Genomic DNA, 24,685 nt, shown 5'->3' on the forward strand with positions numbered 1-24,685 from the left:
CACAGGGAGGCCCTGTCCGCGGCCCGGCCGTGACCCCTCCGGGGCCTGCGGGCCTGGGCCTGTGGCTGAGGGGAGAGGCGTGAATTAATGGCATGATATCAGTGCGGGGTGGGGAGCGGCGGCCTGGGGCCCTTGTCCTGCCCGCCCGTGCCTGCCTGCGCTGCCGGCCCTGAGAGCAGCCCGGCTGGGAGCGCTGGGCTGAACGGGTGCTCTGCTGCTTTACCATCGGGTTTTCCCTTGGCCCGAGTGCACAGGGCACTCCTGTGCGTCTTTCGGAACTCAAATAGTTTCAAGTTCCATCTCATGTTGACAGGTTGAATTGAGTTCATCAGCAAACTGCTGCACAAGTTAGCCAAACCTGTGTTTTGCTAACTACTAGTAAAATGCTCAGCATAAGAATATGGTGCCAATATTAATTAAAGAAAATTCAGATTTGTAGCCATCAGGTAGTGACCTGGTGGGTCACAGGATTTAATTCTTTGGCTGTAGTGTCTCAGTGTTCTTTCATTGTCTTTCCAGGGGTTGGCTTAAGCTTGAAACATCAGGGCTTTGACTCGCTGGCCTCTGCAGGATGCCACACAAGATCGGATTTATAGTTGTGAGCTCATCGGGACACGAAGATGGGTTCAGCGCCAAAGAGCTGATGGTTCACGCGCCGACAGTGAACGGGTGGCGGTCGCCCAGGTACCGCGAGCGGGGGGAGTGCGTGTAGTTCTAAAGCACTGAGGGAGTTTAAGTGGGAGATGTACCTTGCATGTTCCGAGTAGTTTACAGCATCCCAGACCAAGCTGATTACAATCCCCAAAACGTTACTTTAATCCTATGGATTAAATAAAGTCACAGTTTTTTCTGCTCTACTGTTTGGCTTCTTTTTACAATATCTATAATGCTGAGTTAAACTATAGTAACTTGGGAAAGTTTCGTAAATGTTATTAAGCTGGAAGCGCCTTTCAAAAGATGATTCAGAAATGGTATGTTTTCAGACTCTGTCAGTATCCGCAGGAGATTGTCCTGCAGTTGGTGGAGAGATGTCGAATACGAAAACTGCAGTTGCTTGCTCACCAGTACATGATTTCAAGCAAAATTGAGTTCTACATCAGTGAAAGCTTGCCTGCATACTTTGCTCCTTATCAGTCAGAGAGGTTCCACAGACTAGGGTAAGTCAAAAAGCTCCAGATGTTTTACTACCTTAATCAGAAAGGCCTCAGGAGCAAACGATATTCATTATTCCTTGCATGCAACATTGATACGCGGTGCTGCAAGCAGTAAAATGAGTCTGTGCTTGCTTAGATCTGTAACAAAGCTGAAGATGCAGGTGTAAGAGTCGTGATGCAGCTGATCAGCCTTGACAGGTGACAGCACAGACTGTTGTAGTTATGAGGGAGTTTTAAACCTTATCAAAGTACAGCTGTGTCTTTGTACTTCTCCCCTGCTTACTTGTTCCATTTTCCTTCTCAGTTATGTCCCTCTCTCGGACAATGAAAAGACTGATTTCAAAGCACGGGAGTTAAAGTCTGTGTATATGGATGCAGTTGGCCAGTACCTGAAGCTGATTTTCCATAAAAATTATGTCAATAAATACAACTTATATGGTCAGGTAAGTTAAGAGTCTTTACTTGGTGAGCTAGATGAAGTTTCCTTGGTACAGAACAGGCATAGAAATCTGCTCCCTTGATTGCAGAAGCTAAAAACATTGGTTGAAAGCTTCCAGGTTTTTTTTGTTTTCTTTTAAAAGAGAAAATACTAATAAGAGGTTATGAGCGGCTTAGAACCATGACCAATGCGTGCAGCTTCCCCAGAACGAACAAGCCCACTACGCGTTCCATTACTGCCTTTCACTGTGCATTTTGGGCTGCGCGGCAGGCTCAGTGCTGCAGACAGAGCTCTTCCTCTGAGAGCAGCTCTGCGGCCGCGGCACAGCCACCTCGGTCCTGGCGTGGAGCGGCGGTGCTCTGCAGCCAGCCTGCTGCAGGGACAGCAGATATCCGCCCCAGCTCTGCAGAGACTCTTTGTGCTTCAGACCAGAAAAGGGAACGACTGATGACTCTACGATGTGATCTGTAGATACAGTAATAAATCTTTAATGAAGCATGAAGTACATTTAGCACTTAGTGCTTTCCTTTGCTTCCATACCACCCTGGAGACCACAGCTCCTATTTTCTTGTTCCAGTTTTTTGTTTCAGTTTTCATAAGATATGGCAAATGTAATGACCTTATGCATTTACATTTTCTTTAAATCTATCCCAGGTTGCCCTAGTAGCTATAAATATTATTGGAGATCCAGCAGACTACAGTAATGACAGCGATAATACTGTAAGTGTGAAGCATTCCTGTCTTTTTACTGTTGCTGCGCGTTTGGTTATGGGGTTCCTGGGGTACTGGAATGCATCTCCTGCTATTTTTGCGCTGTAGCAGAGCAGCCATTATTGATTTTTTTAAAAATTTTTTTTAATGTTATCTCCAAGAAAGCTCTCGGAAAATGAGCCTCATTTGTGGATACAAAAACTAAACCATAATCAATTGGGATGTTTGCATTTTCAGCCTCTTTGAATTCTCTTGTTACAATATTTCTGTTTGGTGACATATTGAAAGTTGTGTACCTTGTGTTGACCGGGAATTTCTGTCCTGAATGCACACTTGATGTTGAGGGATGTGCGTAATGATATTTTTTCCCCCCTACAAAGCTTTCCAGAGAGAAGCTGATAGACCACTACCTGGGAATTAAATCAGATGATCCTGCCTTAGATGGAACGTACCTTGGGTAAGGATGTTCTTTTGCATATACCCTGGCAAAATGTCTGCTTGGTCTAAAGCAGTTCTCAGTCTGCATACCTTGTTAGTTCCCTGCTAGTGAAAAGAGGAGACATATACTCAGCCTGGTCTATTTTGGATTAGCTGAAAGCTTATCGTATTCATTTTATGTCTCCAGGAAACCTGACTCCATTTCACCTCTGGATGATTTGGCTTTTGACATGTACCAGGACCCAGAAGTGGCTCAGATAATCCGCAGGCTGGACGAGAAGAAGCGCGAAGCTGTCCATCACGAGCGCTACGACTACGCCAAGAAACTCAAACAGGCTATCGCGGACTTGCAAAAGGTATTTTGAGAGACTGGTTGTCTCTTGAGCCGAGCAGTGTTCCAGCAGGCACCCTCGCCTTTATGTGGAGTCATAGTGAGTTCCAGTCTGTTTTCAAAACAGTGATTTTAAAATCAGATCGCTTGGTTTAATAACTTGATTGGAAATACCGAGACATATATGTATGTACAGAAACGTGACTCCAGGCTGCTTGTTGTACCACCTTCTAGGTAGGAGAACGACTTGGCCGCTATGAGGTGGAGAAGCGCTACGCTGTAGAGAAGGAGGATTATGATCTTGCTAAAAAGAAGAAGCAGCAGATGGAATCGTACCGCCTGAGGGTGTATCAGCAGCTGGAGCTCCACGGCCTGCTGGACGCAGAGCTCACGGTGCGTGCTGTTATTCCTCATTCAGGAGGCTTTGGCATGTGGCTGTTGGAAATAGAAATGGCCGAGCAACCAAAATAAGTTCAGGGAGTAAGAGTTGTTACACGGGTATTTATAACAATAACATACGGGTTTTAAGTTTTCTCCTTGGGTTGTGGGTTTCCCAGACCAGAGACTTGCACGTGGCATTTTATGAACGTGCTCAGTTCTCCATAAATTACATTACATTAAACTGTTAAGGTATCAAGCGAGTGACATCAGAATCCTGAATGTTTTGCACAATTTCAGGGCTGGTATCATGCGGAATTAATGTGATAAAATACAGGTTTACGTTTTTCTCAGAACGGGAAGCTTTATAATCTCTCCACACACACATCCACACAGAATGAATTTCTGATTGTTTCATCAAGCTGCATCCAGTGGGAATGATGACACATCTCTGAGTTAGGCCTGATATTTACTTGAAAGCAGCAGAGTCTTGTTGACTGGCAGAGCTGCAGCTGTATGAACAGGGGTTTTAGTGCATTGTTCGCCTTGCCTTACGAATCTCCTTCCCTTCCTCAGATTCAGAAAACGTCTGAATTGCCTTTGGAGTCTATGATTTCTACTATCAGTCCTCAGCGCACAAAAACTACAAATTCCCCTCCTTGTGAGCCCCCAGAACCGCAGACGGCAGAGCCGTGGAGAGCAGAGCTTTTGCTGGAGGAGAAGTCGGCAGATCTCGCCTCTGCTGAGCCCGTCGTGCCCCACGGGTCCCCTGCTCCTCCCGTGACCCATCCCGCAGCCTCCGAGGAAGCGTTTCTCAAAGGAAATGTGAGTGATGTTCCTTGGTTAATAGTAAAGCGATGCTGCTTTGAAAGGGGAAAAATGCATCACAGTGTGTTCAGGTAGTGATGAACCAGCTTCACATCTAAGTCAGTTCTGGAATAGCAGATTTTCTCTTCTGTGTTAGGTTGAGTTTTTACCTTATGATGAGAGACCCCTTCCAGCTGTCTGCAAACAGCCCGAGGCGGCCATGGCCTACCCAGAGGCCGAGGCGACTGAGGGGGGTGTCAGCGGCACCCCGAGAGGCGGCATGGCCGGGGAGCCCGAGCCGCTGTCGGAGAAGGCGCTGAGGGAGGCCGGCCCCGCCGTGGAGGTGTTCGGAGAAGCTCTGGTAAGGAACGGCAAGACAAACGCACAGTGCGTTGTGATCTGTGATGAGCTGATCTGATACGTGCTCTGTCAACAAAGACCTACTGATACGATTTTTAAATGTCACGTAAAAATCCGAGATCAAAATTTGACCTTGGGCATATGGTGCCTCTTTTCAATCTTTACATGATGTCACAGCTTTTATAATCGGTCACTTGATGAGCTGTTAAGCAGATAGTGTCTGGCAGACTGTGCTAGGGTACGGACCCTATCAGAGGAAGAGAAACCACCACTGTGTCTGAGCCTGACCTGTTAATCCATTTTACTCATCATGTTTCAAATATATGTGCAGAAACACCTCTTTTAATAAAAGCCACGTTCCTGTGGAAAACACCTGGGGATTTCATGCCCGAGTTCACATGTTCTTCTGGGGATGTTTCTGTATATAAATGTTGAATTAATATTGTAATACTTGTTCTGTGTTCAGGTTTCAGGAGCATATTCCAAAACTTGGTCATACCGAGAAGACGCGTTACTGGCCGTATACAAGAAGCTGATGGAGATGTCAGTAAACACTCCAAAGGACGATTTAAAGAACATGCTGAGGGCTGCCATTTTCCTGGTGAGGAGAGCCATCAAAGACGTCGTGTCTTCGGTAAGTTATATATGTTTGATAAGAAATGCTCGAGTGAGGAACTTTCACCTAAGCACTAGTAACAGGTTTTCTGGAAGAGAGGTGTCTGAAGTGGCTTCCATTGAGAGCTTTGCTGTGATTCTAGATTCCTGTTGCAGCTCTTTTTCAGAACTGCAGAAAAGACTTGACAGTATTGGATGAAAACAGGGATCTGTGTGGTATTTTTGTTCAGTGTTTCCTTTTTCTTTTTAACGTAGGTTTTTCAAGCTTCCCTGAAACTTTTGAAGATGATCATTAGCCAATATATACCAAAACATAAACTAGGAAGACTAGAAACTTCTTATTGTGTGGAAAAAACCCTTCCAAATTTGCTTTCTAGAACAGGGGACTCTTCATCCCGTCTTCGCCTTTTGGCTTCTACCTTTATTCAGGTGGGTGTTTTTCTTCAAACGAGGGTTTGATTTGCGTTAGGAACGTCACTGAGCTCACAGGTGGGTGATGTCTAATCAGACTTGACTTCAAGTCCAGAGTTTGCTGCTGTAGAGGTTGATGCCCTATAGGGAAGGTGAAGTGGTAGCACCTGCTCAGTGTCTTTGGGGTGTTTTTTTAGCTGTGTATCATCACCTTTGTTGTGGGGGACAGTGTGGGGAGATGGCAGCTGCTGTAACTCTTACGTTCTTATCTTCTTTTGCTTGAGACATAACTAAAATTGTAACAGGGTTATTAAAGCCTTTGCAGGCAGCTTCTGGCTACTGTAGTAACAAGTAAGCAGCTGCTTCTTCTGGAAGGCTTATTCCAGTTTACTTGTTATAAGTGACTGAGAATAACTCTCCTTAGCAAAGGCCGTTCCTTTTCCTCACGTCGCATTCCCGTGGGCACACTGCCTCTCTGTGTCTGTAGGAAATGGCTCTGAGCAGCGAAGTTAAACCTCTTCAGATAGTTCCAGTTCATCTGGTCCAACCGTTGAAACCAAACTCCCCAGCACACCTGGCAATGAGTCGAGTGGAATTAGTGGAATGTCTCTTGAAAGACATGGGAACTGAGAACTCTGGCTTTACCGTCAGTAGCGTCATGAAGGTAGGAGCTTGAGTTTGCAGCACGTGAAGTGATTTCTGTTGTTGTTTTATTAGGGCTTGTCTGGTTTGGGGTGCTTAGTGAGTTACTAAAGAGAGTTGGAGCCTCTTGGAGGTGACAACACGTGACCATGTGAGACAGCAATATGCCAGTATAGAAGAATCACTGGGTCAAAAAGTGTTTGCATAAACTTGTCTGTATGAAGATTTGTCCCAATGCAGTGGAGTAATTGTCTTAGACTAATGAGCAAGTCCCTAAAAAACATGTGGGAAAGGAGAAGCGTAACTTTTTTGTTATTATTTTCAGTTTGCAACAGGAGCTTTGGAACACCGGGTCTGTGAAGTTCGTGTTGCAGCGTTGCGGATTATCTTTGCCATGTACAGGATGCACAGGGCTGCGATACTGGAATATCTTCCCCCAGATGATGCGAGCATTCGCAAGAGTGTTCTCTATAAGTCACTCTTTGATGGATTTGCTAAAATAGACGGTAAACTTTCTGAAGCTGAAATTAGGGTACGTAATAAGACTGTAGAACACACGTAGCTGCCTTAAATGTGGTGTTGAACTGTGCAGGGTACTGATCTCCTAGCTGCGTCAGACACAGAATGACACATGTAGCAGGGTAGCTGAAGGTGTGTTGTTAACAACCCTTAGTGTAAAAAGCTGGTGCTCAGTTCATTCCCTGTACTCTGTGAATGAAGCCTACAAAGACTACAGAGGTGGTGCTGCTGAAATAACATGCAATTGGTTTGGAAAATACACACACACCATTTCATGCTGGAAAGGGCAGGCACAGAGGAAGTGTGGAGGGCAGGGGAGCTGGGGCAGGAGCTGCTCCTGCAGCAGCCCAGGCCTTTGGGCCACACGGGATGTTTCCTGTGCTGCACTGACTGTCTGCTCCATGCTGCTGTGTTTTGCAATCTCTTCTATGTGACAGACAGTCCAAAAACTTTCCTAATTGAAAGGGTGTTTCTTGCAGGCACAGAGAAAGGCGGCAACAGAAGAGGCAGAGAAACAGAAGAAGGAGGAAATAAGAGTTCTGCAGGGTCAGCTGGCAGCTCTCAAGGAGATACAAGCAGAAGTGCAAGCTGGAAAGGTTAGGGGGGTTGAATTTTAGTTTTTTAATCCTTTTTTTCCTCAGGTACCACAGGCTTAGATCATTAACACTGCTGTTGTCTCATTAGAAACTAAAAAATACAAATTCCTAAGTATAAAATTTGGACTCTCTCTTATAAGAGCTTTGTCTATCATATGGTGGATTTGAGAGTGTTTGACTTAAATTTCTTCATTCCATAGGAGAAAGAATCTGATTTTCAGAAGCCGAAGCATCAAGGTGGGTAGTTTCAAATAGTATTAGGAGATGCAGAGATATTTCAAGATGCCTTTGAAACACTCTAGATGCCTAATGGATTATTGAATTCTCTTAGTTAAAAACATGCCAGAGTACTTTGGATTGGCTGAGTCAAACCAGTTAATTTATAACAAGAAAAGAGCATGGCGTGGCTTGAAGCCGCTTTAGATGTCCCCCCAACGTGAGGCAGATCATCTGTTACGTGTAAAGATAATCCCCAGGCTATTTTGCTGCTGTAGCTCACTGCAGCAGTAGCTTCCTGGCTGCCTACGGGAGTGTTGTCTGTCAGTGCAGCTTTACCAACACGCAATGCTTGACTTCTGTCGGGGTGTTGCTGCTGAGATCCGGTGAAGCAGTGTTGCTAGGTATGCAGAAAAACCCAACATGGGTTCTTGGTTTGAATAGTTGTCTTTGTACAGGTTACCAGCTGAACGAAAGCCCAGCGCCCGCAGCAGCAGACAGCCCAGATGATCATCCCTCTGTTGCAAATTACTTGGATAAGTAAGTTAGATAAGCAGCTTCTGATCACCTTAAGCACTTAGTGTAACCTGCAGGCTAATAATGATAATAGTACTGCTCCAGTAGATCAAAGCCAATACCTTCAACATTTAAACAATTAAACAGAAAGTCTCTTCTAACAAATTTGGAATGGTCACTGGGCCATCCTAGATGCTGATCTTTAAAGTTCTTGAACTTGTTTTCTGAGTGGTTGCTTGTGGGGTATGAAATTGCCACAGTTTGATGTTCAGCTGCCGGTTTAACTAAGCCAAGGGTATGTTGTATGTTGTGGTGTAGAATAAGGACATAGAAACATTTGAAAATTCTGGGGCTGTGAAAGCCAGTTCCAGGGAGCTGTTCTCAGTGCTCTTCTGGAATTGTGTCTTTCTATAGGAACAAATGCTTTTTAGGTGTATTTACCATAAATGGTATAGTAGTATCTGTTCATGCCCTGTCTGAAGGTCAGCACTACATAGGGAAAATGAGCTGTACAAAATGTTAGCTGCTTTTCAGGACAGTTTCTAATGAAGGGAACGGGGTTCACCTCTTTCACCCTGTGACGTTACTGATGTTTGTGTTTTTTTTCCCTAGCTTATGTATTTTTTGTGGTGAAAGGGACGAATCCTTCACAGAGGAGGGGTTGGATCTGCACTACTGGAAGCACTGCCCCATGCTAACCAGATGTGAGCACTGCAAACAGGTTGGGCATGAACTTTCTAGAGCTGCTGCAAGACATTCACTGTTGTTATTCTGGTTCTAAGGTGCCACAAGATATTTAGCGCTAAGGCAGATGAATTCTGAACAGAACCGTGTGATCTCGGGTAGTGCCTTTGGAAAAGAGCAGCATTATGTTATAGCACCAGTATTAACTGGACTAAAATTTCATTTACCTTTTGTCATTTTGGAAAGTGAGACTTGTAAAACTCACGTAAGCAGTTTTTTGAGTACTGCCCTTCTTTATGGGATGCGATACAAATCTTGGGTGCCTCTCGCTCTGTTGCAGGTGGTGGAAATAGCGAGCCTGACGGAGCACTTGTTGACCGACTGTGACAAAAAGGACAGCTTTGGGCAGTGTCACCGGTGCTCCGAGGCCCTTCCAAAAGATGAGTTGCCCAAACATCTGAAGAACAAGACTTGCAATCGTGAGTACTTTCCAACAGGAAGGTTCAACTGCAGGAGTCAGTCAGACTTTCAAATGCTGTGTCTTTTTGGCAAGTCAGACTGCTGCTATGTAGGTACTGACTGTGGATTTAGGAATCTAAGTGACTCCTCCAGGGGGAACACTTGTGGAATAAATGCCTGAGTTTCCCAGTGCTTGGAATGCTTCATTTCTGTGAATGCACATGGGGAGGACAAGGGAGGAGAGCAGGGTCTGTACCACATCCTTGCGGGTCAAGCCCCACCACTCCTTTTGCGCTTGTTTTGCTGTGGATGGTTAAGCACAGGACTTCTTTGGGAGCAGTCGATGATAATCGGGTAGGAGCTGGATTAGCCATGGGGTAGTTTCATGTTCTTTGTTGCGCAAGTTCTCTTGTATTTGGAATTAGCCTGTCTTTGCCATTCTTACACTATTTTTCGAATTATTTCAGCTGCCAGACCAGAAGACGTGGCGAACCATTGCCCGCTGTGCCACGACAACTTCCCTCCGGGAGAGGAGGTACGGTGCCCGCTCCACCGCTCTGGTGCTGTTGTCTGGGTGAAGAGCTGCTCGTGTTTTCTGTAATAGCAGCTCCTACCCCTGGTTGCTGGATGTTTTAACTATTCTCATAACCATGTAGTTGTGCCCACGCTGTTTCACTTAAAAATATGTATAGATGAAAAGATTTTTCATGTTTTTTCCTGATTTTAACTCGGTTTTTAATTAAGAAAATTTTAAAACCACAATGAAGGTCACTCACTTCCAACTTCTGGCATCTGGATGGTGGGTTGTTGTTTTAGTGTGATGTGACTTTTAAGTTATATTAAAAAAATGGTACATTAATTTCTGTTCCACTCAGTAAGTCGTAAGGTGTTCATGCTTTTATGAGTGAGCAGATTAAAGTGCTATTGCCATAAAATCTGTCTGCAACTCTCGTTTCCCCGTGTTTTGAAAAGTCTGAGTGCGCACACAGTGACTAGATACAAGATCAGCTAATTTTGCTGGATTTGTTATATAACTTCTTTTTAATTGACTGCAGGCCTGGAAGTTTCACCTCATGAGCAACGATGGCTGTAAAATGAATCAACGGAGGTTGTTCGCAATGAATAAAACTCTCCTGGTGCAGCCGGGTAAGATACAATTTTGTGATAATGATGATTGTGTTTTTTACCATATCACCTTTACTGAAGTATTTCAGCCTTGAAAGCAAGCTGGCTCTTCATTGCTTGTTCAACTTGCGTTTTGCGTTTGTGTAACCTACTGAGATTTCTCTGGTACAGACTACAGTAGACTTAGCAAATCCTTGAAATCATTCAATAATAATAATAATAATTTCCAAACTTGGGCATTAGCTCCGTTGGTTGTGGAAACTGGTGTATTTCAGAGGCTGATCAGCTCAGTCTTGTTTCTGCATAGTAGTGTGGCCGTGAGAACAATCGGTGGTGATACCAAACAGTTAACGTTCTGGAAAGCTCCTGAATGCTGACACAGGGAAGTGAGAGCCTGATTTAGCTTTTAATGTCCAATCAGAGGATGCTAATCTGATCCTAATTACAAGATGAATTGAATAGTTAGTGCTGTGTACTGCTCTTCCTTTTCAGCTCAGACCCAGGAGCTAGGCAGAATTTATGATTGTGCAGCTCCTTCATCAGCAAAGATAAATTGATGCTGATGTCAGGTGGTTTTTTTAACAGTCATCTTTATTTATGAAGCACATGCAAAATCCTTTTATTTCCTGAACAGAGAAGTTAAACAAACAAGCTATTTTCACTGCCTGCAGCACCAAAGCTCTTTCAGCCACTCACACGCAACACCTCTCCTCCTCCAGACTCTGCAGAGTTCTGCCGTCCGCCGTCCCTGCTCGAGTTCACCTCCTCTCTCTGGTATTCGCTTTGCTCACATCTGCGTTTCACAACAATCCCAAGTTCCTGGAAAGAATTGTGTAGTTGTCTCTTTCAGCTCTTGTCAGTGCATGTGGTCCAACTTGGCAGTTTCCAGTCTTGAGCTGGACCCACAGTCATGTCTGTCTGTCTCTATCCTCGTCATTACTGCTTGCTAATGTGAACACTGGATAATTTCCTGCTGCTTAGAATTCAGAAACACAGTCAGAAGGAACTGAAATGCTGCAGGATAAAGCTAAAGCTCCAGAGCCTCCTGGAGACAGAAGGGGAACCCCCCCGGGTCGGTCCCCGCTCCCGGCGTGGGCTGCGCCCCAGGCTGCGTGCCGGCCAGCTGTCGGTCACTCGCATCGCTCAGTCAGGCTTCAGATATCTCAAGAGTCAAACTAGGAGATAAAATTCCTGACTGGGACTAGATGTGCTTGCAATAACTATCTGTATTTTCTCTTCGCAGGCAAACTAGGTGGCCTGTATTTCAGGAAGCCAGGTCCTTCAGGAGCAAAAGCTCGACCTCCCTCTATAGGAAGCAAGATCCCAACCCCAGTAGGGGGCCCAAATAAAAGCACTGGCAAAACATACTCAAAGCGATGACAGGACAAGTATTTTCTCCTTTGTCTTAATAACTGGGCATATAGTTATTATTAGTTATTTAAAACACGTGCGCTACTCCCATCCTCTTTGTGGTTTGACTCCCCAGGGCTGTTCAGCAGCCTGGAGTGGCTCTTCCTAGTGCAGTAACGTTGGCGTTACTGTCTGTGCAGCGCTCCGGTTTTCTCCTAGCAATGCTGGCGTTAGAAATGTGCACGAGCTGTGGCCCAGCCTGCGCTGCCCCGCTCCCTGCGCGGCGCCAGCAGCTCTTGCATTGGCCTTCGGCTGGTTCCTGGGGTTTGAGATCCGGTAAGGGATTTCCTGGAGGCGCAGACACCGCAGGCATTTGTGGTTTGGATTTACTGGGGGGAAGAGCAAGAAACCTACTATGCAGAAATTGTACTAGACATGGAGGACAGAGCTGAAAGGCATTTGTTCTTTTGATCTAAGCATGGCACTTGTTTGCAGTTATATATTCTGAAAGCTTGGGCAGTAATACCTGTATTAGCTGACTTTACTACTTGATCACTTCAATGTAATAATTGCAGAATATATTGCTAATAGTTTTCTGCCAAAATTGACTTTATAACATGCTGAAAGTAATAGTCCAAATAATTGTTCTTTGTCTTACCATCAGTCACGTGTGGTAGACAAATAGGTTGCAAGTTAAACTGTGTGCTGGCTGGGTGTACTTCTGCACCGCATCAGTGCGTTTACAGAGAATTCATCCCAATTAGACTGGATGCCATTGAAAATATGGATTTGCAAGGAGCAAACCAGGCGCGTTGCAGTCGCACGGGTTCCTTTGATGTGATGGTGATGTTGGTGCCTCAGCAAGGCCATCACTCATCGGCTCTGATGTGCAGCTGATGATGAAAAATGTGTGCACGTATAGAAGGAAATAGCTGTCAGGCTGTAGGAAATGTGCGTCTGGGGTATCTGAAGGACTTGTGTGATCCTGCACGGATAAACACTGGAACCAATCAACGGGTAGACAATTCCATCCAGCAAAATCCTTCCTCACGACTCTGCTAAAAGGAAAAAGGTTTTGCTGTGGAAGCCTTTGCAAATATGTCAGGTTTTGAGTTTTAAATACAGGGGAGCAGCACCCAGAGCGCTACTCAACGCCGAGAATTAGCACCAAATACAACAGCGAAAGGGCTGGTTGGACACGGCATGGGGGGAACACGGAATAGCTGCTGGCGCTGCCTCGCCTGCACCAAGTGCCTTATTAGTCCACTTGACAAGAGAATGAAGCTGAACTGTGAGAGTCCCATTGGTGTGTAAGAAGAGTGTGTATTGATGGAGCTACTGTAGAAATTCAGGTTATGCTTTAAAAATCTCAAGAGTTAATTCTGAAATATATCCCCAAGAAATAGCCCCTAAAGAAAAGAAACAAACCAACCTTAGTGGGGCACGGAGTGATCATGGTGACGGGAGAAGTTTTCGGGGTTGGTTCTTTTGGTTGTTTTTTTTGTTGTTTGTGGTTTTTTGTTGTTGTTTTGTTTAGTTTTGTTTTTTCTACCACAAAGTGAATTTGCGGTATTGTTTTGTATATGCAGCACTGATTTTGTAAAATGCAGTTTTGATAGTTTGCGTGCAGCCTGTCCACAAGCGTTTCAATTTTACAGGTACATCAGTGCGCTCATATTTTCGAAGTCTTTATATAAACTGTTTCTTGAACTCTTCCAAATATATATATTAATGATTATATATATACGCTAGGACTATCTATCTTAACAAATACATGTGTATTTGTGTATGTGTCACTTCAGTGACACAGGTTCCTATTTGAGGACCTGGTTCCTTATGCAAGCAGAATAGCCATTGGTTCTGCGGGGCGGGGGGCACAGCAGTACCGCCAGTGTCACTTCTCAAGGCTGGTTTCGCTGGGCTGCTTCCTTTCGTTTAATAAACAACCTGTGTTTTCTGCAGTGGCAAAATACACACTGGTGTGAAAAACACCGTGGAGTTCGTTCCTGTGCCGTGAAGTCTTGAGCAAAATATTCCAGAGCAAAACTGTTGCCCAGGGGCAGGTCTGGCTCGCACAAGGAGTTCTCAGGAAACTTCAGTCAGCGATGACGGGACGTGGTTGTTGGAGGAGGAACAGACCGTCGTCCCTGCCGCGTGGGCTTTTTTCTGTCTGATCTCTTTTTCCGTCCTGGACCTGAATGCCAACCACGCTGTTTTCATCCATCCAGCCGGCAGAGCCGAGCGGGAGCAGCCGGGAATGCAGCTAACGTGACCGCCTGGAGTTCGCTACCCCAGGAGAGCAATTACGTAATTATGCCGTCCCTAAGTACTGGACAAGCAGATAAGGTATTTAAAGCCTAGAGCATTTATCGCTATCATTTCAAGAGAAAAGAATCGCTTGGGTTGAGCATCTAAGTTATTTTTATTGCACTTATTTAATAAATTTGTTTAGCAAGTTCAGACGGTACCTGTGCATTCTGGAGCTGCTGCGACAGCCGCGGGTCCGGGCTGGCGGGAGCGTGGCCGCAGCAGCAATGCCAGCGGAGCACCTTGCGGTGTTCGTGGTGCACGGCTGTGGCAAACGCTGTTCTGTAGTGATGTCCTTGTTCCAAACCCGGGGTTCTTTACCCACTGTGCATACAAATGAGCCAAATTTAGCACACAAAGATGCTGTTTATTAAGGAGTTGGGCAGTCTGGATGCTGGAATAAAGCCAGCACGCCAGCAAGAAAAGTAGCAGCTGTTAAATACAAAATGTTATCTGCTCAGGGCAGTCCTAAAGAGCCAATTGGTTGGACATTTGCATATTGCATTACATAATCATAATGAGCAACGTTGAGCTAAAGGACACTTTATTGAAGAGACTCGACTAATTGTGCGGGTTTCGGAAGGTCCAAAGCTGCAAGGTCAGTCTCTCCGGTTGGTGTTGTCAGACTGATTTCACCTGAAGGGATTTACACGTTTAGGTTGGCGGTTGCGGACTGGGTGACAGTGACCACAGCGTGGTCCCTTGGGTTACGTTTAGGACGTCACTTGCTGCGGTGGGTCTGTGGTTGGCCGTGGGGCGCGGGGCGGCCGCGGCCGCCGCTCCCCGGGGCTCAGCCCCGCCGGGTGCCCGGGCGGGCGGGCCAAGCGGAGCCGAGCGGGGCGGTGACGGCGGGCGGGCCGAGCGGAGCGGGGCGGTGACGGCGGGCGGGCCGAGCGGAGCGGGGCGGTGACGGCGGGCGGGCCGGGCGGAGCGGCCATGGCGGCGGGCTGGCCGGAGCTGGAGGCGGCGGCGCGGGAGCGGCGGCGGGAGCTGGCGCTGGCCGGGCCGGCCGTGGCGGAGCGGGTGGCGGCGGGCGGGGGGCGGCTGCCCGCGGCGCTGCTGGCGCTGCCGCTGCTGCAGTCGCTGGAGCTGAGCGGCTGCGCGGCGCTGCGGGAGCTGGGCCCGGGGCTGGCGGCCGCGCTGCCCGCGCTGCACACGCTGGTGCTGAGCGGCAACGCGCTGGGCCCCGCCGGGCTGGGCGCGGGGCTGGGCGGGCCGCTGCCGGCCCTCCGCCTGCTCGACCTGTCCGGGAACGGCCTGGAGGCGCTGCCCGCCGCGCTGGGCGGGCCCGGGGAGGCCCCGGGGGGAGCCCCGGCCTTCCCGCAGCTGCGCAGCCTCAACCTGAGCGGCAACCGGCTGCGGGAGCTGGGCCCCGGGCTGGCCCGCGCCGCCCCGCAGCTGCAGGCGCTGCTGCTCTCCGGGAACCGGCTGCGGGCGCTGCCCGGCGCGCTCCTGCCCCCCGCTGCCCACGCGCCCTTCCCGCTGCTCAGCCGCCTGGAGGCGGCCGACAACGAGGTGGCGGAGCTGGGCGCCGACATCGCCGCCCTGCCGGCGCTCAAGGTGCGGGCGGCCCCGCGGTCCCAGCCGCCCAGCCGGGTCCCCCAGCGCCCTGAGCGCCCTGTCTGTGTGTCTGTCTCCTCCAGAGCCTGGACGTGGCCAACAACCAGCTGCGGGAGCTGCCCGCCGCGCTGGCCGACTGCCCCCGCCTGAAGGAGGCCAACTTCAGGGGCAACCAGCTGAAGGACAAGCGGCTGGAGAAGATGGTCAACGGCTGCCAGACAAAGGCCATCCTGGAGTACCTGCGGGCCGGCGGCCGCGGGAAGGGGAAGGCTGAGAACGCCAGAGAGGAGGCCAGGAAGAAGAAGAGGGAGAAGCAGCAGAAGAAGGACGGTGGGGATGCGGAGCAGGATGAGCTGGAAGAGGCGAGCAAGCTGCTGGTCAAGGTTCTGCACATCTCTGAAAACCCAGCGCCCTTGGTGGTCAAAGCCAGCCCAGGCGTCAAAGACGTTCGGCCCTTCATTGTGTGCTGCGTGCTGAAGGGAGTGAACCTGAAGCCGGGAAATGCTCTGAAGAGGTTCCTGACCGCACAGGTGGGTGCTGCAGTTACGTGTTTGTAACAGGAACGTTACTGGCAGCGTTGGAAGCGCGCGGTTTGAGGCTCCTTCCAGCAGAGCAGTTCCGATCCTTCTGTGGGGTGGTGCGGGTCTGGCAGTCGGCGGTGCAGCGCGGCCTCTGCCCGCGCCGGGCGGTCTGTGGGAGCAGAACCGGTTCTCCTGAAGCACCCAACGGGATGGTTACTGTGAGGGGGTGATGAACGCACATGTGTTTGTGCTGCCTGTGTAACAATAACTTGTTAATGCTGTGGAACCTGTTGAGAACTAACACTAAAGCTGCCTCCACGCCAGCAGTACCCAGGTTTGGCGCCAGGTTCCCTGATCTGCGCTAAAACTGTCTGGCATGCCGAACCTTCCAACCGGGGTATGGTAACCGCAGACTTTCACCTGGCACATCGTGCGCTCTCCATTAGGTGGCAGGTATTGGCTTCTTTCAGATCACGAGACTCGCGTATTTGTGATTGTTTTCTCATTTAAAGCTGTTGTGTCTCCCAGTTGAGAAACATGCGATGTACTGTGCTTTGTTATCTTTACATTTGGGTTGTAACTCGCATAAAATAATTTCACAGGTGAAGAGAAAGGCTCTGTTTAGTGCAGAAGCGTTACTCACCTGGCTGATAATGCCACAAACGTTAAATAGAGAAGAATCTGAACCTTAGGGGGAGTAAATCATGTTGATATTTTGGGTACATTTTGATGGCATTCCTTATGTTTTAGACTAAGCTGCACGAAGACATCTGTGAACGGCGGACGGCGGCCACGATTGCCACCCACGACTTGCAGCTGATCAAAGGTCCTCTGCTGTACGACGTGCAGCCCCCCGAGGAGCTGAAGGTGGGGCCAGTGGCTCCCGGGGCCTCTCCACGCCTGTTCGTCCGGTGTGCGTTGTGGCTCACACTGAGCTTTAAACTCGGTCAAATATTTTCTCTTGCGCTGTAGATAACGCCCCTGGGCCGCAAGGAGATCAAGGCAAAGGATCTTCTCCGCCAGCTGCAGTTAGAAGCTGAGGAGCAGAGGAAACAGAAGAAGCGGCAGAACGTTTCCGGCTTGCACAGGTCAGTGCACTGATCTCTTGCTGCTTTTTCTTCAGGTGAATTTGGTAACGCATGTGGAAAAATGGCACTGCAGAAAGGGTTCTCAAATGTATTATAAAGCATCATCTGTAACGGTGATGGGGCTGACAAACCCAGCACGAGCTTGAGATGAAAACCAGTGAGCTGAATTTACACATGAAGAGTGACCTGGAGGGAAAGGAGCGTGATGAATGCCTTCCATTACTTCGAGCTGCATCAAGAGTAAATTCTTGTCATGTGAATTATTCTTAGAGGTGACAAATATATTTAGTGTAGGAAATAGGAAACAAGGAGGAATGAAGCGTATGTTGTGCACATTCAATAAACAAAGGGAATCAGAGGTGCGGTAAATCCACGTGTAGGAACAGATGTACTATAATGCGCAGTGTCCCTGTTCACCGCCCAGATCCATCACTCGCACAGTGTGGGGAAATTGGGCAAGTACGCGTTGGGAGAACTGTATGTTGCCATAGTGGATAAGAGAAAACAGAGTACACTGTCTGGAAGGCTCAGGCAGCACGCTCTGCTATTCCTGTTTGAGCACTGAGATCTTTGAAAGCTCCAGGAGCTCATCTGTACTTCAACAGCATGGATGTTTAAACGTGAGTCACTTTGCGGTCCCAGCCCGATGCTCCCTGCAGCCGGTGCTTTCCGCAGCTCTGCCACCCTGATACTGCATTGCTGAAGTTTAGTGCTTCGACTTCTGGTTTTGCTACGTGGTAGATCAGGAACACGCCGATTTGCTTTCATCGCTGTCTTGTGCCGCTGTATCCAGCTGCTGTTTCAGTTGCCCACTTTTTGTTCTTGGCAGGTACCTCCAGCTGTTGGACGGCAAAGATAACTACCCATGTCTTGTGGATGCTGAGGGAGCCGTGATTTCTTTCCCACCCATCACCAACAGTGAGAAAACAAAGGTAATCTCTCTTAATGGAAATACATTCATCACAAACAGTATTTCTTTTTACCGATAGACATTTAACTCCAAGTTCAAAGATATGTGCAGTTCCATGAAACTTGTGATTGCATTCCAAATATGAATCTGTAAAGCCTGAATCTCCTGTGCTGGACTGTCAGATTGAGATGGACCTTGGAGTTGTGTTTTTGGTGGATGTGCAGAGCTCTGTTACGCTGTGCAGCGCACCGGTCTGCAGGGCAGCCGTGCTGAGGTGCAGGAACAGGGACTTGGACTTGGAGAGAAAGGCAGCGCTTGGCCTGTGCCTGAATGGAGCACAAAAGCGTTTCACTCCATCTGCATATGGAGGTGGTGCCAAGTGAGTGTGTTCTCATTCCTTACTGTACCTGTGCAATTCCTACAGGTTAGAAAAGACACCCGGGATCTGTTTCTAGAAGTGACGAGCGACACCAGTTTACAGATATGCAAAGATGTTATGGACACACTAATTCTGGTAAGAAGCTCAGTAAAATAATGCCATCTGTTCTTTGTGTGCTGCTTAGTGAAATGTTTAATTGCTCACATGTGTCGAGAAGAATACAGAAGTTGATTTTTATTGTAGTCGCAGTGTTATTATTCCCTCTGCTTCACATACACTTCCATTCATGCTGTATCACAATGGGTTTTATATTTTTGTATCCTAACTGGCAAACCTGAACATTCACCAGGGTAAATAATGCGTTGCCTCAATTGGAAATTTATGGTTTGACTTTGAACATAATTAATCTTGTTTTCTGTATTTTGCTTTTAACAGAAAATTGCAGAACTGAACAGATCTACCTTGGAAAACAAGGAAGACTCGGGCTCGGATAATGAATCGGATGCTCTTTGTGCACCAGTGAACTTGGACCAGAACACAGAGCCCAGGAACGTCCCGTTGGCACTGGAGCAGGTGCGAGTGCTGGACACGGATGGAAACTTGAGAGTACTTTATCCTTCGAAAACTGACCTAGCCACAGTTTCCTCCCTTCTGACTGTGATACGTTAGCAGCTATCACAGCTAAGAAAATTATTCCATTTTTTTTTTAACCCGTGTTCAACAAGGCACCTTGCACGCAGTGAGGTGGTTTGGGTTTTCAGATGCAGAGCATCCCGCCTGAGATGGTTTGGGTTTTAAGATGCAGAGCATCCCGCTTGGCCAGGGAGCGTTTCATTCTTTCAGCCTTAATAGAGAGTCATCAGTGTTGTGACCAAGTAGAGATAACAGCGTCTTCAAATGCAAACCTACAGGCAGAGAGAGTGCATGAACTTGTAATCGTTGTGACATCTTAGCATTTCTCAAAGGAGCGTGCAGTCATGTTTCTCTGTAAGATCAGTATTGCTTCCTGGTGCTTCAGCTGGATTATTGTTTTGGCAGCTAAGCTGAGAAATCCAGTAGGTGACAGCAGTGAAACGGAGTCGTGTTATATGTGCTGGTGCTGAAGACAGAACGCAAAACTGCTTCGCTAACACCTCATTCTGCGTCGTTTTATATCTGGAGTAATTGTGAAAAGGTGGTTGCTGTTAGAACTTGAGGACTGAGTTCTAAGCGACGGTTTCTGCGTTGGGCTGTGAACACAGCTGCCATTTCAGGCTGAATTTACTGCAGGGGTTTGTGTGTCGCGGTGCGTTAGAGCCATTGTCCGTCCCTGTGGAAGTGCCGATGTGGTGACCTCGTGTGTGCCCCTGGAGTTACTGTTGGTCGAGGACTGAATTTGTTCTTGCTCACAAAGTTCAGTTCCATTCAGAGAGCTAACGCTGCCTTAGTCAACACTACTAAAGCTCCTCAAATGCCCAGAATACCAGCACTCTTGCCCACTCGGCCCTCCTCTGTCACTCCCATGTGAGAATGTTGGGGACACCTTCCAAAATACAGGTGGTTGAGTGGTTCTAAGTTCTGCAGTTTCCATCCAGGCTACTACCTGGATGAATGCAAACCTCTCCATGGGTTGGATGGCCTCGGGACATGGTTTAGTTGTGGACTGGACAGTGCTGGGGTAATGGTTGGACTGGATATAGAGAGCTCTAACTGAACTTCCAGGTAGCACATCAAATGTGGCCATGTGTTGGGACTTGCGTACTGAGTGGAAAAATAAACCAGTTCTCGCAGTCATTGTCACTTGTTGTGGTATTGGTGAATTTTCCAGTCGTGTAACCACACAACTCGCCAGAGCCGCTCTCGTATACTGCGAAAATGGCAACGTCACGCTGTCTAGCTACTGGTGTTCAAACAATTCAAGTAGATATTCCCGTAGAACTTGATTTCAGTAAAACAAGTTTTAATTTGTTAGTAAATCACCATGTGAAACCCAAGGAACAGGAGCCTGAATTGGCGGCGTGTTCCTCTGGGGCGTTAGAAGACGCTACCTTGCCGGGCTCTTTCTCCTTCCCTTGGAACTGGGAGGCGTTAAAGTAGACGTGTCAATGTTGGGGAGCGATGGGGTCTTGATGCCTTTCTGTTTCAGCAAGTGATAGAAATCCATCCGTTCACTGATTATTTTCTGAAACGAGGGGTGTGTATAAGGCGGAGGGCACGGGGTGGAGCGCGGTGCTGCAGGGGCTCTCCCGTCAGCCCCTTGCCGGCCGCCAGGAGCAGTGGAAGAGCCGCGTACCTGCATCGCCTCCAGCACCTCCTCGTCCGTCAGCTCTGCCTGGGGAGCCTTCATGCCTGCTGTGCTGAACGTAGCCTGGATTATTTTGTTTCGATACCTTTCAAACTTTTGATAAAAAAGTAGGTGTGTTTAGTCTTTATATACAATTCTTTGACATTTGCATGGATTTACAGAGACCACACTGTTGGACGAAGTACTAGGGAAGGATGAAACGGACCGTCCCTATGTGAAATTACAGGCAGTTTGGCTGGGCTTTGTTTCAAGTACTGTGATTATGATGTGTTTCTGGGTAGACTGAGTCCCTTACCCAGGCGTTGGGCTCTGTACTTGCTACCCGGCACGTACACCTGCAGGAAATGGCTTTAAGGTGATACCTGTTATTTTGAGTCTGGAAGGATATTAGAAATCTGGTGATGTAACTGTCCTGAACTTGTTTCTCAAAGGCTCCCGGTATTTGAGGCCTGTTGGCTTTGTGAGTGACATAAGCGCCGCATCCTAAAAAGCTGGGAAGCAAATGGGCTGAGTTTCCTGCACCTCTGGCCCCGGGAAGCGGGGTCCCGAGAGCAAAGGGCTGCGGTGCCCTGGTGCTGCTCCCGCTGTGCTGCTGCCCCAGGTATCTCTAAGCTTTTGCGTCCTGTGCTTGGAATGGTTGAAGTGTCTGCAGGAAGAGGCAGGACTGCAGTGCGGGGTCACACTTACCCTGCTGGTCAGGCACTCGAGTGCCACCCGCGTTTGCAGCTCCTGGTGCTGCAGGGCCTCTGCCTGGCTCTGCGCGGCGTCCCGCGCCTGCTGCTGCTGGCGGAGCTGGTACCGGCTGCTCCGAACCTCATCCTGCAGCTGCCCCACTGTCTCCTGCAGCTCGCCGATCAGCTGGCTCTGCTCAGCCACTTTGGATTCTTGTTCTGCGACAACCTGAGGGGACACACAAATCATTATTGCGAGGAAGAAGGCGAGCAGGCTTGGCTGCATCTTCCCAGTATCTGGCCTAAATGCTTCTTGTATTTCCTGGGCAGAGTCTACAGATTAACAGCCCTGCCAGTACTGGTAGCCGTTAGTACTTGGGGTTTTCTCTTAAAACTACTGGATTGAGTAGGGGTTTTTTAATGTGGCAAACTCCCCCAAGCCTAAAACAAGGACAACTAAGCAGGTAATACAAGAATCTTATATAGAGGCTTTGCACCGAATTTACTTGTCGTAGATTGCAGTTCTCCTTCTCTGTTGTCACCATCATTTCTTTATCTTCCTGTTCTTCTGTCAGACTGCAAAACTTAAAGAGAAAATATTTTAGACCTCAGTTTTGCACGTCTCCTGTCCAGGAGGAAGGGAACTGTTGCACAAAGCGCGAGCTCCCTGCGGCAGCTCTCCTGACGCGATGGCCACCGAGCCCTTGGGCGGTACCTTGGCAGACAGGTCTTGTAGCTGATTTTCTCGCTCTCTGAGCTTCTTTTGGAGCATTTCCTTTTCAGATTGGATTCTGCGAAGCTGGGATTCTTGGATCTCCAGTTGTCTTTGCAAGGAAGAGATGACACCTGTAGGGTTGGGGTATGACTGTTCAGCAAACCCAATCCCTGCCAGAAGCTTCACGGCTCCTTTATTTCAAGTGGGCATGAGCAGAGAAACTGCTTTCAAAGCCAGTGGCCTCTGCAAGCGACAATTGAACCCGGGAGGTTTTGCGCTCATGAGAGCCTAACCTAGAATTTTCTCCAGGTAAAAGGAGCCGAATCGTGAGGAGAGGAGGTGGCAGCCGGTGTAACGGTGTTTTGTGTGCCCCGTACCTGTGGCCATGCTGTACTCGGCCCTCGCTCTCTGCAGCTGCTCCCGGAGCTCTGGTTCAGGTTCCTGCAGCTCCTGCGGGGCCCTGCGAGCATCCACATCGCCGAGAGCTCCACCGGGGGCTTCTCTGCTCCCTTCCATCCCCCGGGCGAGGACGCGTGTGGGGGGAGCCGGGCTGAGAACCGCGGCTGCAGCCCGAGGGCGCTCGGCGTCCCGCGCAGGCGGTTCGTCCCCGCTCCCGCCGCTGTCAGGCGCCGGGCACCGCCACGGCGGCGGCTGCCGAGGGGACGGGACCGGGACGGGACGGGACGGCACCGGGGCTGCTCGGGGCTGGGCCGCGCCGCCTCCGCCTCCCGCCCGGGCCGCGGCGCCCGGTTGCCGGGCAACGGGGCCGCTCCTTCCGCTTCCGGCCGGGCCGCGCCGCCGCCATGGGGCGGAAGAAGAAGACGCTGCACGACTACGCGGCCGAGTTCTCGGAGCTGGCGGTGCGGCGGCAGCTGCTGCCGCGCGGGGCGGGCGAGCCGGCCGTGGTGGAGACGCTGTACTGCACCTCCTGCCAGCTGCCCATGCGCGTCCGCCGCGACCGCATCCTGGAGCACCTCTCGTCCGGCCGCCACTACCGCAACCGCCGCCTGCTCCGCCAGCACGGCCTGCGCGGCCCACTGCTCCTGTGAGTGCGGCCCGGCCTTCCCCACCCCACCTCCGATCCGGGGGCAGGTTTGGGGCCCTCGCACCACGAAAGCCCTTGAGGTGCTGGAGCGAGTGCAGAGAAGGGAGCGGAGCTGGTGAGGGGCTGGAGCACAATGTGATGGAGACTGAGGGACCTGGGGGTTCAGCTGGAGAACAGGAGCTGAGGGGAGACCTTCTGATCTCTGAACTGCCTGAAAGGAGCTTGGAGCCAGGGGGGTCGGGCTCTGCTCCCCAGGAACAAGCGCCAGGAGCAGAGGAAACGGCCTCAAGTTGCGCCAGGGGAGGCTGAGGCTGGATCTGGGGAACAATTTCTTCCCCAAAGGGCTGTGGGGCATTGGAACAGGCTGCCCAGGGCAGTGCTGGAGTCACCATCCCTGGAGGGCTGGACAGACGGACATGAGGTTCTCAGGACACGGGGCAGTGCCAGGGGTGGGTTATGGTTGGACTCCATGATTTTGAGAGTCTCTTCCAACCAAAACGACTCTATGACTCTTGGCTGGGGGTGTGGGAGCTGGGGGGCTCTGCGGGACCGCAGCCCCTCACCTCAGACCCCTCCTTTCTCCCCAGCTCCGCAGGTGCCGACAGCCCCGGGCTGCCGCTGCAGCTGGACGCGCCCTCCCTGCTCTCCTCGCCATCCTTCATCCTCACCGGCACCAGCGCCGGCTACGCCATGGTTCCCTCGCCGCCCTCCTGCCACAAGCCGCTGGTTCCCCTGCAGCCCGTCACCCCCACTGTGAGCACAGCCCCCCCCAGGGGAGACCCCGCACCCTCCACCTCCGCCAGCCGCCCCTCAGCGCTTCCTGCCTTCCACACCAGGACCTCTGCACCCGAGGCCTCCGACAGCGCAGTGCCCGCCGTGCAGCACAGCGGCGGCATCGGCCTCGCCCTGTTCGGCATCGGGCTCGCTAACAAAGCCTTGTTTCAAAGCCTGCTGGAGGAGAACGGCTGCTGCTTGCTCTACGTGGTGGAGGACCAGCTGGAGGAGGTGCAGCGTGCCTTTGGCGCCGAGTTCCTGGCCGGCACCAGGGTGCTGCGGCAGCAGGACGCCGATGCGGCGCTCAGCGATCAGCGGTACTGACCACCACCGACTCCCGTGCGTGTTTCTTCCCCCCCACGAGGCTGTAGCGGATCCAGACCGCGCTTGTCTGGCTGTGCGTACGGGAGCGGAGTGAGACCGAGGGGCCGTTACAGGCTGAGCCTTACGTAGGGTGTCAGGAGCCCCTGAGGAGTCAGCAGATTTTAAGTCATTTTCAAAGGACACCTGTAAAAGACTTCACGGTGCAAGAAAAGCAATGCAGTTGCCTTGTGCCACTTCTAACCTAAATACGTTGTCTCGTATTTCATCCTGGCAGCAGGTGCCGAGTTCCTGTTGTAACGTAACTTGCTCTTCTGGAGCGGTGGGCTTTCATGTCTTTTTTTTTTTAACTCTCTCAA

The 24,685-nt window shown here is 49.8% G+C and overlaps 1 protein-coding gene across 6 annotated transcripts in view; it reads left to right on the forward strand.

Moving 5' to 3' along the window:
* Nucleotides 1–527: 527 nt before the first annotated feature.
* CEP104 (centrosomal protein 104) overlaps nt 528–24,685 on the forward strand; it is a gene marked incomplete at its 5' end in the record, with an annotated part of 29,766 nt that continues 5,608 nt past the window's right edge. The window contains 22 exons of one of the 6 annotated variants that reach the window (XR_013923255.1): nt 528–684; nt 984–1,157; nt 1,459–1,597; nt 2,248–2,313; nt 2,685–2,761; nt 2,930–3,098; nt 3,308–3,466; nt 4,028–4,276; nt 4,416–4,619; nt 5,085–5,252; nt 5,489–5,662; nt 6,132–6,308; nt 6,612–6,818; nt 7,285–7,401; nt 7,602–7,638; nt 8,076–8,157; nt 8,746–8,854; nt 9,158–9,296; nt 9,744–9,811; nt 10,332–10,422; nt 13,980–14,097; nt 15,702–15,836. Coding sequence is in view for 5 of the 6 variants with exons in the window: in XM_080358570.1 (XP_080214696.1) it covers nt 572–684; nt 984–1,157; nt 1,459–1,597; nt 2,248–2,313; nt 2,685–2,761; nt 2,930–3,098; nt 3,308–3,466; nt 4,028–4,276; nt 4,416–4,619; nt 5,085–5,252; nt 5,489–5,662; nt 6,132–6,308; nt 6,612–6,818; nt 7,285–7,401; nt 7,602–7,638; nt 8,076–8,157; nt 8,746–8,854; nt 9,158–9,296; nt 9,744–9,811; nt 10,332–10,422; nt 11,645–11,781 (2,856 nt within the window). Of the gene's footprint in view, nt 685–983; nt 1,158–1,458; nt 1,598–2,247; nt 2,314–2,684; nt 2,762–2,929; nt 3,099–3,307; nt 3,467–4,027; nt 4,277–4,415; nt 4,620–5,084; nt 5,253–5,488; nt 5,663–6,131; nt 6,309–6,611; nt 6,819–7,284; nt 7,402–7,601; nt 7,639–8,075; nt 8,158–8,745; nt 8,855–9,157; nt 9,297–9,743; nt 9,812–10,331; nt 10,423–11,644; nt 12,487–12,599; nt 13,058–13,713; nt 14,119–14,994; nt 15,619–15,701; nt 16,149–16,889; nt 17,007–17,111; nt 17,228–18,056; nt 18,160–18,561; nt 18,652–18,951; nt 20,235–23,818; nt 23,985–24,178; nt 24,345–24,685 lie in introns of those variants that run through there. The other 5 variants (XM_080358571.1, XM_080358572.1, XM_080358570.1 and 2 more) reach the window with 5 other exon arrangements.

The sequence above is a fragment of the Nesoenas mayeri genome (genome assembly GCF_963082525.1).
Source record: "Nesoenas mayeri genome assembly, chromosome: 24".
In the NCBI taxonomy this organism is placed as follows: domain Eukaryota; kingdom Metazoa; phylum Chordata; class Aves; order Columbiformes; family Columbidae; genus Nesoenas; species Nesoenas mayeri.